The sequence below is a fragment of the Papio anubis genome, chromosome 12 (genome assembly GCF_008728515.1).
Source record: "Papio anubis isolate 15944 chromosome 12, Panubis1.0, whole genome shotgun sequence".
Classification (NCBI taxonomy): domain Eukaryota; kingdom Metazoa; phylum Chordata; class Mammalia; order Primates; family Cercopithecidae; genus Papio; species Papio anubis.
Window position 1 is genome coordinate 60,404,259 of NC_044987.1, and position 22,164 is coordinate 60,426,422.

General features: G+C 50.8%; 1 protein-coding gene across 6 annotated transcripts; it reads right to left on the bottom strand.

Moving 5' to 3' along the window:
* Positions 1-943: 943 nt before the first annotated feature.
* DNAJB13 (DnaJ heat shock protein family (Hsp40) member B13) lies at positions 944-21,490 on the bottom strand. 6 transcript variants are annotated; one of them, XR_004177447.1, is made up of 8 exons: positions 14,668-14,854; positions 13,274-13,377; positions 12,040-12,201; positions 6,620-6,777; positions 5,425-5,538; positions 2,861-3,063; positions 1,987-2,063; positions 944-1,317 (listed from the first exon to the last, which is right to left on the bottom strand). XR_004177447.1 is itself a non-coding variant. In XM_021926292.2 (8 exons), the coding sequence occupies exons 1-8, from the start codon at positions 21,402-21,404 to the stop codon at positions 1,164-1,166; spliced, it is 951 nt and encodes a 316-aa protein (XP_021781984.2). In that variant the 5' UTR covers positions 21,405-21,490; the 3' UTR covers positions 944-1,163. The 6 variants fall into 6 exon arrangements, 5 of the variants coding, with proteins under 5 accessions (XP_021781984.2, XP_021781983.2, XP_021781986.2 ...); XM_021926292.2 differs by lacking the exon at positions 14,668-14,854 and adding an exon at positions 21,337-21,490 and having other exon boundaries at positions 2,861-2,974; XM_021926291.2 differs by having other exon boundaries at positions 2,861-2,974; positions 14,668-14,849.
* Positions 21,491-22,164: the final 674 nt, after the last annotated feature.

The following is a 22,164-nucleotide window of genomic DNA, read 5'->3' on the forward strand; positions in this document are numbered from 1 at the left end:
GCAGGGTGAGTCTATGGGAAGTGACCTTCAAGGTTTTGGGGGTTTCTGGTTTTGTTTTGTTTTGTTTGAGACAGAATCTTGCTCTGTCACCCAGGCTGGAGTGCAGTGCCACAATCTTGGCTAACTGCAACCTCCACCTCCTGGATTCAAGTGGTTCCCTTGCCTCAGCCTCCCGAGTAGCTGGGATTATAGGCACTCATCTCCACACCCAGCTAATTTTTGTATTTTTAGTAGAGACGGGTTTTTACCATGTTTGCCAGGCTAATCTCGAACTCCTGACTTCAGGTGATCCACCTGCCTCGGCCTCCCAAAGTCCTGGGATTACAAACATGAGCCACCACACCCGGCCTTTTTGGGTTTTTTTGAGATGGAGTTTCACTTTTGCCCAGGCTGGAGTGCAATGGAGCGATCTCAGCTCACTGCAACTCTGCCTCCCCGGTTCAAGCAATTCTCCTGCCTCAACCTTTGGAGTAGCTGGGATTACAGGTGCCCGCCATCACACCTGGCTAATTTTTGTATTTAGTAGAGATGAGGTTTCACTATGTTGGCCATGCTGGTCTGGAACTCCTGACCTCAAGTGATCCGCCCACCTTGGCCTCCCAAAGTCTAGGCGTGAGCCACCGCACCCTGCCACCTTCAAGGTTCTGATGACAGCTTTGCCACTGAGGCCTGAGTGACCTGCAACAAATGTTTTCTTCTGTGCTTTAGTTTTCCTGTCTCTAACGTGACCATACCATGCTCCAGAGATTGTCTCTTCTGTCATGAAAAGCCAGAGCAGAGCTAGAGACCCTCAGAGGCCACACAGCCCTGCCCCACTCTATCAAAGTGGTAGCACAGAGGATCTGAACCCTTACCTGCCCTTTCCCACAAAGCCAGGACAGGGACCCAGGCACTCAGCTCCTTGGGCCTCTTTCTTCCCTGTGCCCCCCAAGAAAGGCTAATATGAAGCTCCTCTCCAACACACTCTCATAGGTGTAGCTGGAGGACAGGAAATAGATCTTTATTATGTTAGTTTAAGCCCTGCACCATCCCACTCTGGTATCATATCTGTGCAGCAGGCTCCCTGAGGCTATGCACACCTGTGCACACCCTGAGGCTGTGGCAGGTAGGGGTGGGGTGAGGCCCAGCTAGCCTCCTCTCACCCCTGCTCCAGCCCACCGCAGTCATGTCAGCAATGCCTGGCGCAGCATCTGCTTCTTCTGGGGTGTGAGGCGAGTGGGGAACTGGATGTCGAAGAAGATGAAGAGATCCCCCTTCTTAGTGGGGTCCTCCGGCAATGGCATCCCCTCACCTGGCACCTTCTTGAAGTATTTGGGGCTGAAATAGGATGAAAGAAAGGAGCTTAGACATCATCCCAGAGCAGCACCTCAGCAAGTCCCTGTCACATGACCCCTGCTCACATAACCCCAGGAAGGGGACAGTCACTCCCGCCTTCACCTGGAGTGGCTCTTAGCCAGAACTGGTTGGGAAAGGAGAGGAGATTGGCTTATTCCAAACAGCTTGCTCCCTGAAAACCTGTTTACACTGAGTCTCTGATGGAGGATTCCAGAAACTTTGTTTAAGATATGGGAAACTGGAAGTAAGGGTGAGCAAACCCTGAGGTGAGGGCGGGGGTGCTGGGCTGCCAGGCAAACCTCTGCAGGGGCAGAGGGCCTTTCTTGGAAAAGGACTTAGGGGATGCAACTCAGAACTCTAATGAGAAGTTTGGGGGGATGGAGGCCACGGGGTTGCCCAACACTGGGGGCCTCTAGCCTCTGCAGTAGCTTCGTGTGGATTAGAAAAAGGTGCTCCTTTTGCCAGGTGATTGCAGCCCACAGCGTGGCCAGAGTGTGGGTTTGGTTTTGGTCCTCTCTATCCCCTCAGCAGGGAATCCTTGTGCTGGGGGCAGCCTGTACAACTCTACTGGGCAGACCTGTCTGACAATACCCCCTAAATCCTAGGCTAGCCCTTCTCTTGGCTACTGGGGCCCAAGGCAGATGGACTCACTGGATGATGTCATTGATGGGGATATTGAGCAGACGGTCATCTAGAGTCTTCACCTCCACAGTGCAGCAGGTGAGAGCCTAGGGAGGGTCAGGGCCGAAGGTGGGGCTGAGGAGGGTCACCATGGCCCTCCTATTTAGAAGGCACCTTAGGAACCTGTCCAGTGCCAGACTGTGAGTTAGGCACAAGGGAGACGAGGCTGTTCAAGAACTAATAGGTGAATGACCCAGGCATTTTCTGCCCTGGCAGGAAAGATGGGTGAATCTGGCAGGTAAGATGGATGTTGTATAAATGTAATGATGGAGATAGAATAAAAGTGTTTGTGGGAGCCAAGGAGAGGCCCCTAAACCATTCAGGAGTAGGGCAGGAAGTGGTAGCAGTGGTGGTAGCTATTGATGAGGACCCTATAGGGTCAGGTGAATAGACAGCATTCCAGGGAGAGGGCCCAGCAGAAATGAGAACGGAGGCGTGAAAATGCGTTACGCAGGCAGGGTGCCATGCGGCGAAGGGGCTGGAGTGCAGGGGAAGGGGTAAGCAGGGAGCAGATCGCAGAGGGCCTCCAGTAGCCCCCTAAACAAAGATGTTTAGACAGTGAGGAGTATGGCAGGGTCCGATGAGTGTGTGGCAGGATCCCTAAGGAGAAGAGCCTGGAGGAGATGAGAAGTGGGGAGGAGGACCTGCTGTGCAGATCTGGTGCACAGATCCAGGCGGTGCGGATGAGCAGAGGGGACCAAGTGGATGGTGATTTGGAGGGTGGAATCCACAGGGCTTAGTGATTGATGGCAGGTGGTTGCAGGAGGGGAGGCCAAGTCTAGGCCAGGGCAGGTGGGGCTCACGCTGATCCCCTCCCCGCTGCTCCTGCGCTTTGCCCACTCACCTTGCCCAGAGGGATGGGGTTCACGAAGAAGAGGTTGTCATTCTCCCTGCGGAAGCGAGGGTGTAGCTTCTCCTTTACGATGAAAATGATGTCTGCTGGGATGATGTTGGGGCCCTGGGCAGGGGACGCCAAAGGGTGACAAGGACTAGTTGGCCGTGTGACTTTGGCCAAGTTCCTGCCTCTACTTGTCTCCATGTCTTCATCTGTACAATGGGGAGATGAGAGCAGGTTTTCTGGAAGGGCCTTTTCAGTTTGGCCCCCATAGCCCAGATAGATTAGAAGCCTGAGAAGCTTACCCAGATGAATCCCCCCAGAATTACTTCTGTACTGAGCATGCCCAAAATAGACCACTCAGCTGGAGGCTCGGAGAGGCTTCCTCAGATGGCAGGTAGAACACTGAGCTGGGCGTCAGGCAACCGACCATATGTCTCTGTCTTGCTAGTAACTCCAGGCATGACACCCCTGTCATTAAGTCACCACAAGTCTGCTGAGGTCTCTTCTGGGCATTGGGGACAGAAGAATCAGACTGGCCCCTCACCCCAAGGAGCTCCCAGTCTCGTGGCCGGGAGGGAGAGGAACTGACGGTGAATCCTCAGCACGCTCGAGACATGATAAAGGGAGGCCCAGATCCTGGAGCTCAGAGAAGGCTGCCCAGAAGGCCGGGCGCGGTGGCTCAAGCCTGTAATCCCAGCACTTTGGGAGGCCGAGACGGGCGGATCACGAGGTCAGGAGATCGAGACCATCCTGGCTAACCCCGTGAAACCCCGTCTCTACTAAAAAATACAAAAAACTAGCCGGGCGAGGTGGCGGGCGCCTGCAGTCCCAGCTACTCGGGAGGCTGAGGCAGGAGAATGGCGTAAACCCGGGAGGCGGAGCTTGCAGTGAGCTGAGATCCGGCCACTGCACTCCAGCCTGGGTGACAGAGCGAGACTCCGTCTCAAAAAAAAAAAAAAAAAAAGAAGGCTGCCCAGAGCAGGAAACACGAGCTGGGTTTTGAAGCATGTTTCTTCAAAGTAGATGTTTTATTTATTTATTTTTTGTTTGTTTGTTTTTTGTTTTTTTTTTTTAGACAGGGTGTCTCTCTGTTGCCCAGGCTGAAGTGCAGTGGCATGATCATAGCTCACCACAGCCTTGACCTACCTCCTGGGCTCAAGAGATCCTCCCGCCTCAGTCTCCTGAGTATCTGGGACCACAGGCACACACTGCCATGCCCAGCTAACTTTTTTGTTTTTAGTAGAGACAAGGTCTCACTATGTTGCCCAGGCTGGTCTCAAACTTCTGAGCTCAAGTGATTCTCTTGCCTTGGCATCCCAAAGTGCTGGGGCTGTAGGTGTAAGCCACCAAGCCAGACCGGAGGTAGATGTTTCGTAGGTGAGAAAGGGGGTAAAAAGTGCAGGCAAAGGAATGTATCTTTCCTGGCTCTGAATGCTCCATCATTCTGCCTCTTCTCAGGACTTAAGGACTCAGCATGCCTTGGACAATAATTTTATGTTTTTATTTAAATAGTATTTAATTTAAAAGTATTACTAATAGGCCAGGCATGGTGGCTCACATCTGTAATCCCAGGCACTGTGGGAGGTCGAGGCAGGCAGATCACCTGAGGTCAGGAGTTCGAGGTCAGTTTAGCCAACATGGAGAAATCCTATCTCTATAAAAACACAAAAATTAGTAGGTGGCCAGGTGCAGTGGCTCACGCCTGTAATCCCAAGCACTTTGGGAGGCCAAGACAGGTGGATCACCTGAGGTCAGGAGTTCGAGACCAGCCTGGCCAACATGGTGAAACCCTGTCTCTACTAAAAATACAAAAATTAGCTGGGTGTGGTGGTGCATGCCTGTAATCCCAGCTACTGGGGAGGCTGAGGCAACAGAATAACTTAAACCCAGGAGGCGGAGTTTGCAGTAAGCCAAGACTACGCCACTGCCTTCCAGCCTGGATAACAGAGTGAGACTCTGTCTCAATTAAAAAAAAAAAAAATTAGCTGTGCGTGGTGGCACGTGCCTGTAGTCACAGCTACTCAGGAGGCTGGGGCAGGAGAATCGCTTGAATCCAGGAGGTGGGGGTTGCAATGAGCTGAAATCGTGCCACCTCACTCCAGCCTGGGCAACAAAGTGAGACTCTCGTCTCAAAATAAAATAAAATAAAATAAAATAAATAAATAAATAAAATTATTATGATTAAATGGTTTCTGAGTAGCTCCTGTAGTTGGGCTTTATTCCGAGAAGCACTGAAGAAAATCAGGAAAACACTGGAGTTCAGACTGGGATCTCCTTTCAGCTCTCATGTTCTTGCCCTAGGCAAGTCCCATTCTTCTCTGGGTCCCCGTTTCCCACTCTGTAAAATGGGGACAGTCCCTGGGCTGCCCATTCACAGAAGCATTATAAGGCTCTGTTCCTTGGAAGGAACATTAGGGATCCCGTCTCACCCACTCTGCAGACTGGGCTGTCTACAGACCAAGGCTCACAGGGTCAAGAAAAAGTATTGCCTCTTTTCCCTTCCCTTCCTCCTCAGTCTTCCCACCGCCTGAGTCCAGTGACTGACCTGAGTCAGCTTCTTCCACCCTTACCTGGTCCCCTTCCTTCTCAAAGGTGATGCGTGTGCCCTGCCTCCAACCAGGCTTCACATCAATGGTCAGGATCTTGTCCTTGATGGTGGAGGAGTACCCATCCTCATTCAGCACCTGCAGCAACATATCAGGTGTGGGGAGGTCTGCTTAGGACTTCCATGAGCACAGTCAATTGCTCAGATTTTCATGAACACTCAGGTGACCTTTGCACACATGAAAGATGCTCTATGGGATTTGTACTTGGGCTCAATCCTCTAGCAATGGGAAGAGCCTCCAGCAATGGGGAGAGCCTGCCCTGAGCCACTCCCACGCCCATCCTGTTGCCATGACAACCAAGAACCTATGATTCCAGGATGGCAGGGGATGCCATGAGACTGGGGCTAGGGGCTGAGATGCCAAGCAGTCATCATTAGTTGATCAAACACACAGCTCCAGGCCTGGCCACTAACAGATACACGGTGAAAATGTACTTCATTCCTCTCTCCAAATCCCAGAGGCCTGGGCTTGAGCCTCCAGCAAGTCTCTTAATCCCAAAGAGAGAAATGAAAGTCAACATATCTAAGCCTCCCCCAGTGCATTCACCACTGTGTCATCCTTTCACTCCCCAATCGCATGTCCAGATGGGTGCCATCTGTGGAAAGTATGGCCGCATCAGCATCTCCTCTGCTGGGCAAAGGTAGAGGAGGCTTGCTCTTATGCTTGGCACAGGGCTGGGCCATGGCACAGGGCCAAGCCAAGGACTAGACACGAGGCACTGAGGGTCTTCCTCAACCCGTCACCTTGGTGACTGTCTCCTAGCCCACCCTCCATGCCCACTGTTCTTTCTTATGCACGAGGCATGCACCCTGGTAAAATCCTGGGAATATGGTCTGGTAAAGCCCAGAGGAAAGAATTCAGAGGATTCAGAGCCTTTCCAGTTCCCACGGGGATGGGGCTGAATTGAAAGAGAGGAAGACTGCAGTTGGGAAGGCTGCAGAGGACACTCCTGCACTAGGAAAGAACCGGGCTAATATCCTCAATTGTCCCTTCCGAATTTCAGATTCTAGAATTCTAACATCCTAGGTCTCTGAATCTAAGGTTCCATAATTCCATCAGAGACCATCCCTGAGTCCTCCCACCCGGGTAAGGGAGGAGGTGGCTGCTAGGCTGCAGGAGATAGGTGGTGGCTCCCGAGAGGAGCAAGCTGAGTACTCACCCTTCTGGAGATCTTAATTTTTTTGGTGCAGCCAAAGAATAAGTCCTCCAGGGACAGGTAGAGATCCCGTTCGATTGGGGGGTCCTGCTTCTTGACCCCTCGGCCCTGGAGCCCCCCAAAGTTCAAATCCACCTCTCTTCCTTCTGCATCAAAAAACTCTGCGGGGGGTAGGGAGAGGAGTAAGAGAAATTGTATCCAGAGACCCAGACACGCGTGTATACACACACACACACACACACACACACACACACACACTCACTCCACCTCCCCATCCAGATACGCTCCCCAACCTCTTCAGTGCCCTGTGTAATACCCAGCATCCTATAACCACCTCTCGGACTGGCCAAGCCAAGGAGCTGCTTCAACTGCTGATGCAGTGATTATCATCCCTTGCCACTTCCCACTGCTTCACCCCTGCTTGGGATATCACCGCCCCCCCCCCCCCCGCCCCCGCTACTTCCCCGTCTCTCTTAATCACAACTTGGATACCCCAACTCTGGCTGTCTCAGGAAAGGGAGGCGCTCCCTCTGGTGGCCGCGCTCGGGAGTGCCAGAAGAGACTGCTGGTAGTCTTCGGCAGGAAGGTCAGAGCTGGCCAGTCCTCCCTACTCTTCCACAGACGCCACTCCCCTTCGCTGTCCAGCCCAGCCCAAGACTACTAAAGACCCCAGACTCAAGTTTCTATAAAGCTTTCGACTGAGATGGGAGAGGGAAAAGGTTGGTCCCTAACAATTTGAGAGGCCACTAGCATCCCCCAAATTCCTCTTTCCTTAATTTCTTTTGCCCCTGCCCAGCTCTACACCCATAACCCCTCTTACTGCCCACATCCTTCCTCCCAGTGCAAAGACAGCCCCATCCCGGCTCTGCCCCTGATGTGCTGTGTGATCCGTGGGCTTCAGTGTCTTGGTCTGTGGGATGGGGTAATAATGCCTGACTTGCCTTCCACCATTAAGATAAAGAGCTAAAACTTGCTGAGAGCTTACTATGCATCAGGTGCTATTTTTGGCACCTTACATTATTATTTCATTGGTCCAGAGAGGCCAAACAAAATGCTTAAGGTCCCATAGCTAGTAAGCAGTAGAGTTGGGATCTGAACCACAGGACAATATGAATACGGAAGTTGTGTCCTTAACCACTGTGCCACACTGCATTGCTAGATGTGAAAGCCCTTCATAAGCTGTAAACTTGAGGGGCGCTATGGTTCAGAGTTCCCATATTCTGCCTCTCATGGTTGATGCCATGGAATGAACTTCACAGGCTAGAATGGTGAAATGACCTTAGGCAGGGATGAGGTGACTACACTGTGTCCCTGTAAGATGTGATGGGCAATCAAGGGGCCTGCAAATCATCTGGCCTCCTGTTGCACTGCTGAATTCACTTGTTCACCCAGACCTACAGTGTACCAGGCAGGAAACACCCCAATAGCCAGGCCACAGGAAGCCCAGCCCCTCAACCCTGCAGGGAGATGGGACTCAGGAACCCTTGGGGTGGAGCACTGTGGCAGCATAGCTTCTGGGTGCTGCCTAAGGAGGCCCAGACCCTGAGCCTGACCTTTCCCAATGAGCGATGCCCTGTAGACTCCCTTGGCTCCTTTGAACTGAGACAGGTAGGGAGACAAGGTCCACCGTATGGCATTTTTGGGCTGCAAAGCCCCTTTCCTTTTCTTTTCCTTTTTTTCTTTTTTTTGAGACGGAGTCTCACTCTTGTTGCCCAGGCTGGAGTGCAATGGCACAATCTTGGCTCACCGCAACCTCCACCTCCTTGGTGCAAGTGATTCTCCTACCTCAGCCTCCTGAGTAGCTGGAATTACAGGAATGCGCCACCGTGCCCGACTGTTTTTTTGGGGTTTTTTTTTTGTTGTTGTTGTTGTTTTCTTTCAGTAGAGATGGGTTTTCTCCATGGTGGTCAGGCTGGTCTCGAACTCCCGACCTCAGGTGATCTGCCGGCCTTGGCCTACCGAAGTGCTGGGATTACAGGCGTGAGCCACCGTGCCTGGCCAATTGCAAAGCCCCTTTTCATAAACATTATCTCATCTGATAATAGCCCTTGAGCCTTAATGATTATTTTGTCTATGTAATGGTTAGGAAGCTGGGGTTTCAGAGGGGTAAGGAAAATTTCCCAGGACCACACAGTTCACAAATGGCAGCACATGGATTGGAAACAGGCCTGCTACTCAAAGCCCCTTGCTATTTTCAGTCTCACGTGGAGCTTATAAACTAAGCTTCCTCTGGCAGACACATGAGGATGGCACACAATGGGAGCAGTCTCTGAGGCAGAGGTGCTATAACCCACGTATTGGCACAGAGAAGAGAAGGAGAGAACTTTTGAAGTTCAGAAAGGCTGAAGTATAGTCAAGGAGAAGGGGAAGGGGTGTAGGAGAAAACAGGCAGTGAAAATCTAGGCCTATGTGGGAAGCCAGGAAGTCAGGTGTGAAGGTCTTTTCACTGCCTTTGCAAGATGATTCTGGGCCTCAGAAATCAACTCTTGGTCAGTTCATCTGAGACTTGGGATCATGCACCCATCCACCTACCCAGCCATCCATCCGCCTACCCAGCCATCCATCTGCCTACCCACCCACCCACCACGCGCCCATCTATTCATTCATACACCCACTCATCCATTCATCCATCTGTCCTTCCTTCCTTCATTTCATGCATCCACCCATCCACTCACTCTTGTCAGATGCTAGGCTGGGGTTTGGCTACTCTGAGATCAATCAGACCTGGAGCAGCTCCCAGTCTGGTAGGGAGACAAGCATGTTAGGGAAACTATAAATAGCACAAGAACTGTTTTAACTGCAAAAGAGACAAGAGGTATCTTCCCACAAATACAATATTAGCAAAAGACCAGAAAGAAACTAAATACCCATCAATAAGACAGTAATTAAAAATAATAAATTATACCTGGCACAGTGGCTCATGCGTGTAATCCCAGCACTTTGGGAGGATAAGGCAGGCAGATCACCTGAGGTCAGGAGTTCAAAACCAGCCTGGCCAGTCTTGAGTGGAAACCCCATCTCTACTAAAAATATAAAAATTAGCCAGGCATTCTGGTGCCCGCATGTAATCCCAGCTACTCGGGTGGCTGAGGCAGGAGAATCGCTTGAACCCAGGAGGCAGAGGTTGCAGTGAGCCAAGATTGTGCCACTGCACTCCTGGGCAACAGAGTAAGACTCTAATAATAATAAATTATAAAACACCCATGGTAGCCATGCTGGCACTTGGCATCTGCTCTGACCGCCTTCTTGCATATCTTCCCTCCTAGAGAATCTGTAGAGCCAAAAGGAACAACCCCCAGACTCTCTAGCAGCTAATGTTCTGGCTTTTAATTCTGTTCATCAGGTAAACCCTGAGCTACTTGGGAGGCAGGAAGAAGGTGGCAGGCATCTCTCCATGGCTCCGTCTGGAGCTGGTGAGCACTGTCGTGGAAATACTGGGTTTTTCTGCAGCAGCCTTTGTGTGTCCACCTACGAGTTTCATGCCTGTCAGAACCAAGTGAGGCAGCAGTTGCAGCTACATTTATGGTGTGTTCTGGAATGCAACGGTGACATTTCCTGATTCCTTCTTCGTGACTGTGGCAGAGACAGCAGCTTTACTTGTGGACCAGTTTAGAGGTGGTGTTCTTGGAAGATTTCCTACAGGGCCAGCTTAGAGCCTTCTCACCCAGGCCTTTGTATATGTATGTATGGAGGTGGGCGGATCAGCTGAGGTCAGGAGTTTGAGACCAGCCTGGCAGATATGGTGAAACCACATGTCTACTTGTGGGGAAAAGAAAGAGAGATCAGCCCGTTACTGTGTCTATATAGAAAGAAGTAGACTTTTGTTCTGTATTTGAGATGCTGTTAATCTGTGACCCTACCCCCAACCTTGTCCTTGCAAGAGACATGTGCTGTGGTGACTCAAGGTTTAATGGATTTTGGGCTGTGCAGGATGTGTCTTTGTTAAACAAGTGCCTGAAGGCAGCTTGCTGGTTAAAGGTCATCACCATTCTCTTAATCTCAAGTACCCAGGGACACATACATGGCCAAAGGTCGCAGTGACCTTTGCCTAGGAAAGCTAGGTATTGTCAAAGGTTTCTCCCCATGTGATAGTCTGAAATAGGGCCTCGTGGGAAGAGAAGGACCTGATTGTCCCCCAGCCTGACACCCGTGAAGGGTCTGTGCTGAGGAGGACTAGTACAAGAGGAAAGAAGGCCTTTTGGCGGATGTTGGCAGTTAAGATAGAGAAAAGCATCTGTCTCCTGCCCGTCCCTGGGCAATGGAACATCTCAGTGTGAGACCCGATTGTATGCTTTGTTTACTGAGAAAGGAGAAAATCGCTTTAGGGCAAAAGGTGGGACTTGCTGAAACAATGCTGCTAAAAGGCTTATGGAAGATGTTTGCATATGCATATCAAGGCACAGCATTTTCCTTTGAACTTATTCATGTCACAGAGATCTTCATCCATATGTCTTACTGCTAATTTTCTCCCTACAATGATCCTATTGTCCTGCCACTCCCTTATCTTTAAGATGGTAAAGATAATTATCAATAAATACTAAGGGAACTCAGAGACCAGTGCAGGCGTGGGTCCTCTGTATGCTGAGCACCGGTCCCCTGGGCCCACTTTTTCTTTCTCTATACTTTGTCCCTGTGTCTCATTTCTTTTCTCAAGTCTCTCGTTCCACCTAACGAGAAATGCCCACAGGTGTGGAGGGGTGGGCCACCCCTTCATCTACTAAAAAATACAAAATTACTAGCTGAGTGTGGTGGTGAGTGCCTGTAATCCCAGCTACTCAGGAGGCTGAGGCAAGGAGAACTGCTTGAACCCGGGAGGCAGAGGTTGCAGTGAGCTGAAGTCATGCCACTGCACTCCAGCCTGGGTGACAGAACAGGACTCCATCTCAAAAAAAAAAGAAAGAAAGAAAGAAAATGGAGGGCTGGAATGTATTTCTTTTTCAATGAATTCTGTTTTACTTTTTCTTTTGCAATGTGTTATATATATTTATTAAAGTAAAAATAGGCCGGCCGCGGTGGCTCACGCTTGTAATCCTAGCACTTTGGGAGGCCAAGGTGGGCAGATTGCCTGAGCTCAGGAGTTCGAAAGCAGCCTGGGCAACATGGTGAAACCCCATCTCTACTAAAAATTTTTAAAAATTAACCGGGCATGGCAGCGTGCGCCTGTAGTCCCAGCTACTCAGGAGGCTGAGGCAGGAGAATTATTTGAACTCAGGAGGCAGAGGTTGCAGCGAGCCAAGATCGCACCACTGCACTCCAGCCTGGGCGACACAGCGAGTCTCCATCTCCAAAAAAATAAATAAATAAATAAAATAAAATAATAAAGTAAAAATAAAAACAAAACTACTTAACGAAAAGCATCATTTATAGCTGTGTCGTTTCTCTGTAAGGCAAGGTGGGGAGGAAGACCTCTGAAGACCTCTTACCACTGAAGGGGTTGTTTCCACCGAAGAACTCGTGGAACACCTTTTCGGGTTTGCCGTGGAAGACGTAACCAGTTGTCCATGGGGTCTGAGATCCAAACTCCAAAGGAATCCCACCCTTCAGGCCCTCCTCTCCAAACTTGTCGTAGATGCCTCTCTTCACGGCTGTGGATGGGCATCACCTTGAGGAGGCGTCCAACTTTGGGGGCTGAGATAGGTGGAGGGGCTGCCAAGCAGGCGGATGTGGAGAAAGGGAAGGGGCAGAAGCAGCTTGATCCCAAAGTGCCTGCTGTCTGGCAGTCTTTGGAATGAGACCCTAGGAGTCAGGGGTTCCATTTCATTCTGGGAGGACCTAGGTATGGCTTCTGTAGCCCAGAAGAGAGACGGGAAAGCCTTGGGTTTGCTGGGGGCAGGGTGAGAGACTGGGTGAATAACTGAGAGACTGAGGCTCAGGCCATGGCCCTGGGATTTGGCCTAACTCAGTCATCATGGCCACTGTCTTATCTGGGGTAAACAGAATTGTAGAACCTTGACATTTTAGAAGCTAAGAATTCTACAGCCTCCAAATTTTAAAACTTGGAAATCCTAGAGTCTAAGGACCCTGAAGTCCTGAAAACTCAGGGCTGTAGAAACCTTAGTGATCTTCTAGCTGTACTTCTGCAGGAACCAGGATTAGTCTCCAGGACAAGCCCCAGGGAAAGCCCCGCAGGATGGCCCTGGGTGCCGGGGCGGGGATCACACTTTCTTCACTCTGCTGATTTCCATCGGAGAGAGATTTCCTAATTACTCCTGGCCTTTCTGTGCCTGTTCCTACTCTTGCTGGCCCTGGGGAAATGGACACTCAGCCACTGGGAAGGACCTCTGGGAGGGACAGGTGGGTGCGCCTGCCCAGCTTCAGCCTTCTTCCCGGTAACTACAAGCCCCTCAGTCTGTTCCTCCCGGGGAAGGTCCCGTCCTCGCAGGGGATAGGGATGCGTGGGGAATGTGCCCCTGCTCCCACACTGCCTGCCAGGGTGAGCGAGTCAATGTAATCCTGGGCTCCACACCCTATGTCCTCCCCCTCAGCTTGCTTCTACTGAGAAAGGCAGGTCGGTATTCTGTCTTCTCTGTGTGTCTAGATTCTAGGCAGGGAAGAGGGACGCTTCCTCGCTATTGGGCCCCCTCAGAAAACCCAACAGTCTGGAGACTTAAGGAACGATCCTAATCGAGGGGGCTGCTCAGCCCCACAGCTACTCACGGTCACTCAGCACGTCGAAGGCCTCTGCTATTTGCCTGAAAATCTCTGCTGAAGACGGCTCATTTGACTTCAACGGGTGGTGCTTAAGGGCGAGTCTGCGGTACCTGGAGGAGGGAGAGTTAATACAAGCCGTATCAGCTGGCCTGTTTCTGAGGGCAGACCAGAGTTCAGAGCTGGCACTCTGTCCACTCCTGGCTGGCTATAAATCCGGGGTAGTTTCACGGGCTGTGGTGGCTGCGGAGGTGCACTGCTCAGCTCTTGAAGAGTAGCTGGTGCGGGGAGCACAGCTGACTGACAGTTCCAGCAGCTGCCCCCCAGGGCATCTGAGCCGAAGCTACTGCCCCTGAGCTGCCCCCAGTGCTAACGTGTGGTGGAGATACCAAGGCTGGCCCATTCCTGCAAGACACAGGACTCCTCCAACGGGCACGCTTTGCGTGAGGGCTCCCCAGAGGCTGGCTGAGCTCTCCCTCCCCACTCCTCCCCTCCCTATCTCCACTCGCAAGCGTCAGGCTGCACTGTGTTCTGGGGACTCTCCCTGCGCGCTCCTGCTCCCTTCCCTTCATCCTTCACAGTCTCTCCAGGTACATTTCCTGCACATAATCCTGTTTGCTTCTTAGAGGACAGGAGCAGACACACAGGCGTCTTGGGAGGATGAGCTACAATCGGGTGTGCAGCGGACATGGATGAGGCGCTCAACGCGCGTCTGGTTCCTGTGCCGCCCACACACACTCTGTGCTTATTTTTTTCCCACTTCTTTTCTGCCCAGTCCTCTGCTATTTGCCTGAAAATCTCTGCTGAAGACGGCTCATTTGACTTCAACGGGTGGTTAAGGGGCGAGTCTGCGGTACCTGGAGGAGAGAGGGTTAATACAAGTCCTACCAGCTGGCCTGTTTCTGAGGGGCAGACATCGTAGCGTCTGAGAATATGTATCAGAAGTGAGCCGGCGTGGGGGAAAGATGGCGCGGATTGGGTGGTTTGTGGAGGGTTTAATAAAGGGACCATTCGCCCAGGTGCAGGAGGAGCGGAGGGAGACTTGCCAGGGACAGCAGAGTGCAGTTTTCCCAGGCCAGGAACGCTGAGGGGTCTGTCGGAGTGTGTGGACAGGGCCCTCAGCGGAGCTGTGACTTTCTGTCAAGCGACACAGCTGACTGAAGAGACCCCATAGGAGGAGAACTGGGGAATAAAGCCGCAGCCCCGCCCTTCTCCGTCCCCATCTCCCGCCTAGTGCTCCCCTGGGCCGGCTCCATCTGGAAGGCTGAGGGCAAGGAAGCCTCCCGGAGCCGGAGCCGGAGCGGAGCAGGGCAGGAAGGGTGGGGAGTGGGTCTGGAGGGTTGCACGGGAGGCGTCCAGCACAGACGCCTGTCACTCAGCCCAGGCATGACCCCCCACCTTACCTCCGCCTGCTTTTCCAGTGCCCACACTCGCTTCGCCGCCATCCCCAGAGTTCCGTGGTTTCTCTTCTCATCCCAAGGGCAGGCTTCGGTCTCTCACAGCTAAATCTCCATCCTGAACCAGACCACTTCCCTGAGCCAAAGACTACCTCCAACTGTCTACTTGCCATCTCCTCTCCAAGGTATCATAAATTCACCGAGTCCAGACATACACTTTTTTTTTTTTTTTTTTTTTTTGAGACGGAGTTTCTCTCTTGTTGCCCAAGCTGGAGTGCAGTGGCACAATCCCTGCTCACTGCAACCTCCGCCTCCTGGGTTCAAGCTATTCTCCTGCCTCAACCTCCCAAGCAGCTGAGATTACAGGCACCCGCCACCACACCCGGCTAATTTTTTGTATTTTTATTAGAAACAGGGTTTCACCATGTTGGCCAGGCTGGTCTCGAACTCCTGACCTCAGATGATCCTCCCACCACAGCCTCCCAAAGTGCTGGGATTATAGGCGTGAGCCACCTGACCCTGCCAACACATACATTTTCACTGCATAATTTTTCCCCAGGCACTGCAGCCAGAAATGTGAGCACTTTGACTCCAAGCTCTCCGTCTCCTCTCCTTATCCCATCAGTCACCAAGTCACATGGGGTTTTCCTTCTAACTAATGTTCTGGGCTGGGTACAGTGGCTCATGCCTGTAATCCCGACACTTTGGGAGGCCGAGGTGGGAGGATGACTCGAGCTCAGGAGTTCAACACCAGCCTGGGCAACATGGCAAAACTCTGACTCTACAAAAAAAAAAAAAAAAAAAAAATGCAAAAACTAGCCAGGCATGGTGGCATTCACCTGTAGTCCCAGCTAGTCGGGAGGCTGATGTGGGAGAATTGCTTGAACCCAGGAAGTCAAGGCTGCCGTGAGCCAAGATTACACCATCGCACTTCAGCCTGTGACAGAGCAAGACTCTGTCTCAAAATAAATAATAAATGTTCTGTTCCTGTCTCTTTATCCCGACAAGTATTGCAGAACCATGTCTTCCTGCACCCAGTGGCCCCTTCTCCACTGCATTGTGTGCTGCCAATTGCGATATCTCTCACTCTTGCTCTCACTCTCTCTGCTCGTTAATGCTGATGCTTCTAAAATACTTTCTTTTTTTTTTTTTTTTCTTTTTTGAGATGGAGTCTCGCTCTGTCGCCCAGGCTGGAGTGCAGTGGCGTGATCTCGGCTCACTGCAAGCTCCTCCTGGGTTCACGTCATTCTCCTGCCTCAGCCTCCCGATTAGCTGGGACTACCAGCATGAGCCACCACGTCTGGCTAATTTTTGTAGTTTTAGTAGAGGCAAGATTTCGCCCTGTTGGCTAGGCTGGTCTTGAATCCTGACCTCTGGTGATTCGCCCACCTCAGCCTCCCAAAGTGCTAAGATTACAGGCATGACCCACCATGCCGGCCTTCTGAAACATTTTCTGACCAGGTCCCTCTCCTGGCATAACCCTTCACTGGTTTCCCCATTGTCTCCAGCATAAAACTCAGATATCTCACTCTAAGATCCAAGCCCCTGCCTCTTCCTCTGGCCTCACTCACTGTTCTCCTTTGCTGCTCCCTTGACCTCTCCTGCATGACTCACCCCTCTACAGCCCCTCCCAGCTTCTCTGGGCAATTTTTTTTTTTTTTTTGAGACGGAGTCTCGCGCTGTGTCACCCAGGCTGGAGTGCAGTGGCACGATCTCGGCTCACTGCAAGCTCCGCCTCCCAGGTTCACGCCATTCTCCTGCCTCAGCCTCCGAGTAGCTGGGACTACAGGCGCCCGCCACCACGCCCGGCTAGTTTTTTGTATTTTTAGTAGAGACGGGGTTTCACCATGTTAGCCAGGATGGTCTCGATCTCCTGACCTCGTGATCCACCCGCCTCGGCCTCCCAAAGTGCTGGGATTACAGGCTTGAGCCACCGCGCCCGGCTCTCTGGGCAATTTTTATTTTTTTTTTATTTTTATTTATTTATTTATTTATTTTTTTTGAGACGGAGTCTCGCTCTGTCGCCCAGGCTGGAGTGCAATGGCGCGATCTCAGCTCACTGCAAGGTCCGCCTCCCGGGTTCCCGCCATTCTCCTGCCTCAGCCTCCCGAGTAGCTGGGACTACAGGCGCCCACAACCGCGCCCGGCTAATTTTTTGTATTTTTAGTAGAGACGGGGTTTCACCGTGGTCTCGATCTCCTGACCTTGTGATCCGCCCACCTCGGCCTCCCAAAGTGCTGGGATTACAGGCGTGAGCCACCGCGCCCGGCCTCTCTGGGCAATTTTTAATTCATCCTTCAACTTTCGGCTCAGGTTACCAAATCCTCCAGGGCGCCTTCCCTGACAGCTAGCCTCCTTTCTAGGTTAGACTCCCCTTCCCAAGTCCCCAGCACCTTTGATCCTCGTCCTTAGCAGCGCTGTGTTCCAGGTGTCGTTGACTCATCTAATAGGTTCTGGAGTTGCTGCATTCAGTTCTAGCCCCAGTGCTGGGCACTGAGCAGGAGTGAGTAAATAAATGATATACGCTCAGCATCCTACAGGGCAGCCCATCTCACTGTGGAATGGCTCTGACTTTTAGGCAATGCCTCCTCTTACTGCAACAGGAAGCTGGATCTGCTGTCCTGCAACTGTCCCTCCATCCATAAGGGATGTGGCTGTGCCCTGGGGACCTTACAGAGAGAATATCTACTTTCAGAGACTTGAAGACATTGTCACAGCCTTCCAAACCAGCCTTTCTCAATTATAAAGGTCACAGTTGGTTATTTTTATTTATTTATTTATTTAGAGATAGAGTCTTACTCTGTCACCTAGGCTGGAGTTCAGTGGTGCAATCTGGGCTCACTGCAATGTCCGCCTCCCAAGTTCAAGTAGCTGAAACTACAGGTGCCCACCACCACACCTGGCTCATTTTTGTATTTTTAGTAAAGACCGGTTTTTGCCGTGTTGGCCAGGCAGGTCTCAAATTCCTGGCTTCAAGTGATCCATCCATCTCAGCCTCCTGTAGTCCCAGCACTTTAGGAGGCCGAGGCGGGCAGATCACTTGAAATCAGGAGTTTGAAAACAGGCTGGCCAACATGGTGAAATCCCGTCTCTACTAAAAATACAAAAATTGGCCGGGTATGGTGGCACACACCTATAGTCCCAGCTACTCAGGAGGCTGAGGCAGAAGAATCACTTGAACCTAGAAGGCTGTGATTGCAGTGAGTCCAGATTGTGCCACTGCACTCCAGCCTGGGTGACGGAGAGACTCCATTTCAAAAAAAAAAAAAAGGTAACAAAGTTTGAGAAAGGTTTAGTTTTTCATATAAATTTGAGTGGTTTCAAAATTATCCCTGCAGTAACATCACTCTCATTCACCTGCTTTCCTGAGTGGCAGAGAAAGGGGTGAAATCACAACTTGAACGCTGCAGTTATGAATCCTGGACAATTATAAACCATCATGGTGCTTTTCTTCCTTATATAAGTTTAGCTCTTCTTTTTTTTAAATCAATATCTAGGTTGTCCCATAAGCAAGCATGTCATACATGTGACTTAGAGTTATTGCAGGGGAGAAGGGTTAAGGACTGCTTTTTGAAACATGCACAGTTCTTTTAATCACTCTCTTTATTTTTATTTAGTTAGTCAGTCATTTTTGAAACAGAGTTTTGCTCTTGTTGCCCAGGCTAGAGTGTAATGGCTCAATCTCGGCTCACTGCAATCTCCACCTTCCAGGTTCAAGCAATTCTCCTGCCTCAGTCTCCTGAGTAGCTGGGATTACAGGCACCTGCCACCACACCCGGCTAATTTTTTTTTAGTAGAGATGGGGTTTTACCTTGTTGGCCAGGCTGGTCTCGAACTTCTGATCTCAGGAGATCCTCCTGCCTCGTCCTCCCAAAGTGCTTGGATTACAGGCATGAGCCACTACGCCCGGCCTTATTTTTATTTATTTATTTATTTTGAGATGAAGTCTCGCTCTGTCACCCAGGCTGGAGTGCAATGGCATGATCTCGGCTCACTGCAACCTCTGCCTCCTGGGTTCAAGTAATTCTCCTATCTCAGCCTCCCGAGTAGCTGGGATTACAGGTGTGTGCCACCATACCTGGCTAATTTCTTGTAGTTTTAGTAGAGAAGCGGTTGCACCATGTTGACCAGGCTGGTAAACTCCTGACCTCAAGTGATCCACCTGCCTCAGCCTCCCAAAGCGCTAGGATTACAGGTGTGAGCCACTGCATCCAGCCATTTTTATATTTTTGAGACAGGTCTTGTTCTGTTGCCCGGACTGGAGTGCAGTGGTGCAATCATAGCTCAATGCAGCCTCTACTTTCTGGGCTCAAGCCATCCTCCCACCTGAGCCTCACGAGTAGCTGGGACACAGGTGTGTGCCACCATGCCCAGCTAATTTTTAAATGTTCTGTAAAGACAGGGTCTCCCTATGATGCCCAGGCTGCCCTCTCAAACTCCTGGGCTCAAGGGATCCTCCTGCTTTGGCCTCCTAAAGTGCTCAGATTATAGGCATGAGCCACCACGCCAGGCCTTAATCACTCTTTATATGACATGGTTTCACATGCAAATGATTGCTGGACACATGCATTATCTTATCTAATCCTATTTCAGTCTCACAGCAACCTTTATTATGAGGATGATTTTTAGACATGGGAAAACTTCAGCTCAGAGAGGTTAAGTAATTTGCCCAGGTCACACAGCTAGCAGGTAAGTGAATCTGGATTCTGATCCAGCCCTTTCCAGTGCTTAAGTTGTGCTTCTCTTTCTGCACTCCCACTGCCCTTCCTCCTGATTACCTTTCCCTGGATGGGTCCTTCTGGTCAATGAGATGCTCCAAGGAGTGGGTGACATCATACACTGTCCTGAGTTGTTCTCAAATCTTTTCATGAGTTTGTGTCTTTTTTCTCCAACAACACTGCAGACTCTCCACTTACGCCACTGATCCCCAAAAGGACCTGGCCCAGCAGTAGGCCCATGACTGGCAACTCTGGGAGGCCTGATGTCTGAACACTGGCTCCACCATTTACTAGTGCATGGCCGTGGGATAATCATGGTACTTAATTCTCAGGACTGTTGTGAGGATTAAAGAGTGAGGGAAAGTTCTCAGAACTGCACCTACACACTCAAAACATGCACCTATTGTCACTGCCCAACTTAACTGAGTTATCCTGGACTCCTCTTTTCTTTACCCTCCAGTGATCCACTTAATTGCCAAGTCCATTCCCTCCCCTTTCTCTGGCCTCATCTTTTGCCTTGATTACCCTGAACAGCCTTCTAAGGGGTCTCTCTCCTTCCCAGATAACTTCCATAGCCCCCCGTACTTCCTCTTTTGTAACACTCATCACAGTTGTGGTGACTTATTCAACATCTATTCAGCAACAAAATCTAGCTGCATGAGGTAAGGAAGTGTCACTGTCAGATTCAGACATTTATTTCCAGCTGCCACCACTGCAGCAGGAGGTGAAGTACCCTCTCGACCCTGTGGTAGACGCTTAATAAATATTTGTTTAAAAAAAACATGTTTTTGGCCGGGTGCGGTGACTCACACCTATAATCCCAGCACTTGGGGAGGCCAAGGCGGGCGGATCACCAGAGGTCAGGAGTTTGAGACCAGCCTGACCAAAAAGGAGAAATCCCGCCTCTACTAAAAATACAAAATTAGCTGGGCGTAGTGGTGCGTGCCTGTAATCCCAGCTATTTGGGAGGCTGAGGCAGAAGAATCGCTTGAACCCAGGAGGCAGAGGTTGTGGTGAGCTGAGATCACACCACTGCATTCCAGCCTGGGCAACAAGACCAAAATTCCGTCTCAAAAAAAACAAAAACAGGCCGGGCGCGGTGGCTCAAGCCTGTAATCCCAGCACTTTGGGAGGCCGAGGCGGGTGGATCACGAGGTCAGGAGATCGAGACCATCCTGGCTAACATGGTGAAACCTCGTCTCTACTAAAAATACAAAAAACTAGCCGGGCGTGGTGGCGGGCGCCTGTAGTCCCAGCTACTCGGAGGCTGAGGCGGGAGAATGGCGTGAGCCCGGGAGGTGGAGCTTGCAGTGAGCCGAGATCGCGCCACTGCACTCCAGCCTGGGCGACAGAGCGAGACTCCGTCTCAAAAAAAAAAAAACAAAACAAAAACAAAAACAAAAACATGTTTTCAGAAAAATGTACTGACTTCTGTCGTAGGCTTTCTTAGGAATGAACCAGAGCATCCTTAAGACCTGATGGAAGTATTCAGGAATGCAGTTTAGTCAATGTTGAAAACCTCCATCATGGCCAGAATCGAATTTATAACATCCATCTGGCCCGGCCACTCCCTTGTTCATAAGCCTCTGGTTCTCCATAATATTCAAGATAAAGTTCAAATGGCTCCTTTGTCTCCATTTCATTGCTGGGAAAAGCAAGGCACCCAGGAGAGGAGACAGGGCATGGAGCATAAAGGGAGATGGGTTGGGAGCAGATTGAGGAACTAAAGAGTTCAAATTTCCAACCTGGGCCCTGACCCAGACCAAAGCCAGGATACAGGTATGCAAGAAGTGAAAGAAGGAACAAGGTTTACCTTGTCTGCTCTAAGCTGTGCAGGAAAGCTTGTTTTGGAAAGCTTGTTTTGGAAGAGAAGAGGGCAGGAAAGCTTGTTTTGGAAGAGAAGAGGGCAGGGCCTGCCCCAGCACACCCCTAAGGACTGGCTCCTACCCCAACTTACGCCTGCTTGATCTGGGCATCCTCTGAATTGCGAGTGATCTGGAGCACAGAGTAATAATCCTGGCCCATGGCTGGCTGGCTGGCAGTGAGGCCCTGGATAGTCCTCAGACTCTAGCAAGGCTGTTAGTTTGCTTCCTTGGTTGCTCCTGACAACCGCACAGGTGCACTCTGGGAGTTGTAGTCCCACTTCCCTAAACAAATCTCACCTCTGCAACAGAGAGGAGTCAGTGAAAGGACTAGGAGAGCTGGGGCTGATTCTGTGACCCTGTGAAAGGTCACTCAACTCAGAAATTGGAGACTTACAGGGCTCTGTTTTTGTTTTTAAAGAGAGCAGCAATTAGTTTTAATAAAAAGGTTTTAGAAGAAATGCATTTGGCTAATTTTTTAAAAACACATTTATTTTAGAACAGAGTTTTGGAAAAGTTGAGAAGACAGTACAGAGAGTTCCCATATACCTCACATCCACATTCCCCTATTTCATTTTTTTTTTTTTTTTTTTTTTTTGAGACGGAGTCTCGCTCTGTCGCCCAGGCTAGAGTGCAGTGGCCGGATCTCAGCTCACTGCAAGCTCCGCCTCCTGGGTTCACGCCATTCTCCGGCCTCAGCCTCCCGAGTAGCTGGGACTACAGGCGCTCGCCACCTCGCCCGGCTACTTTTTTGTATTTCTTAGTAGAGACGGCGTTTCACCGTGTTAGCCAGGATGGTCTCGATCTCCTGACCTCGTGATCCACCCGTCTCGGCCTCCCAAAGTGCTGGGATTACAGGCTTGAGCCACCTCGCCCGGCTATTATTTTTATGTTTTTGAGACAGGGTCTCACTCTCTCACCCA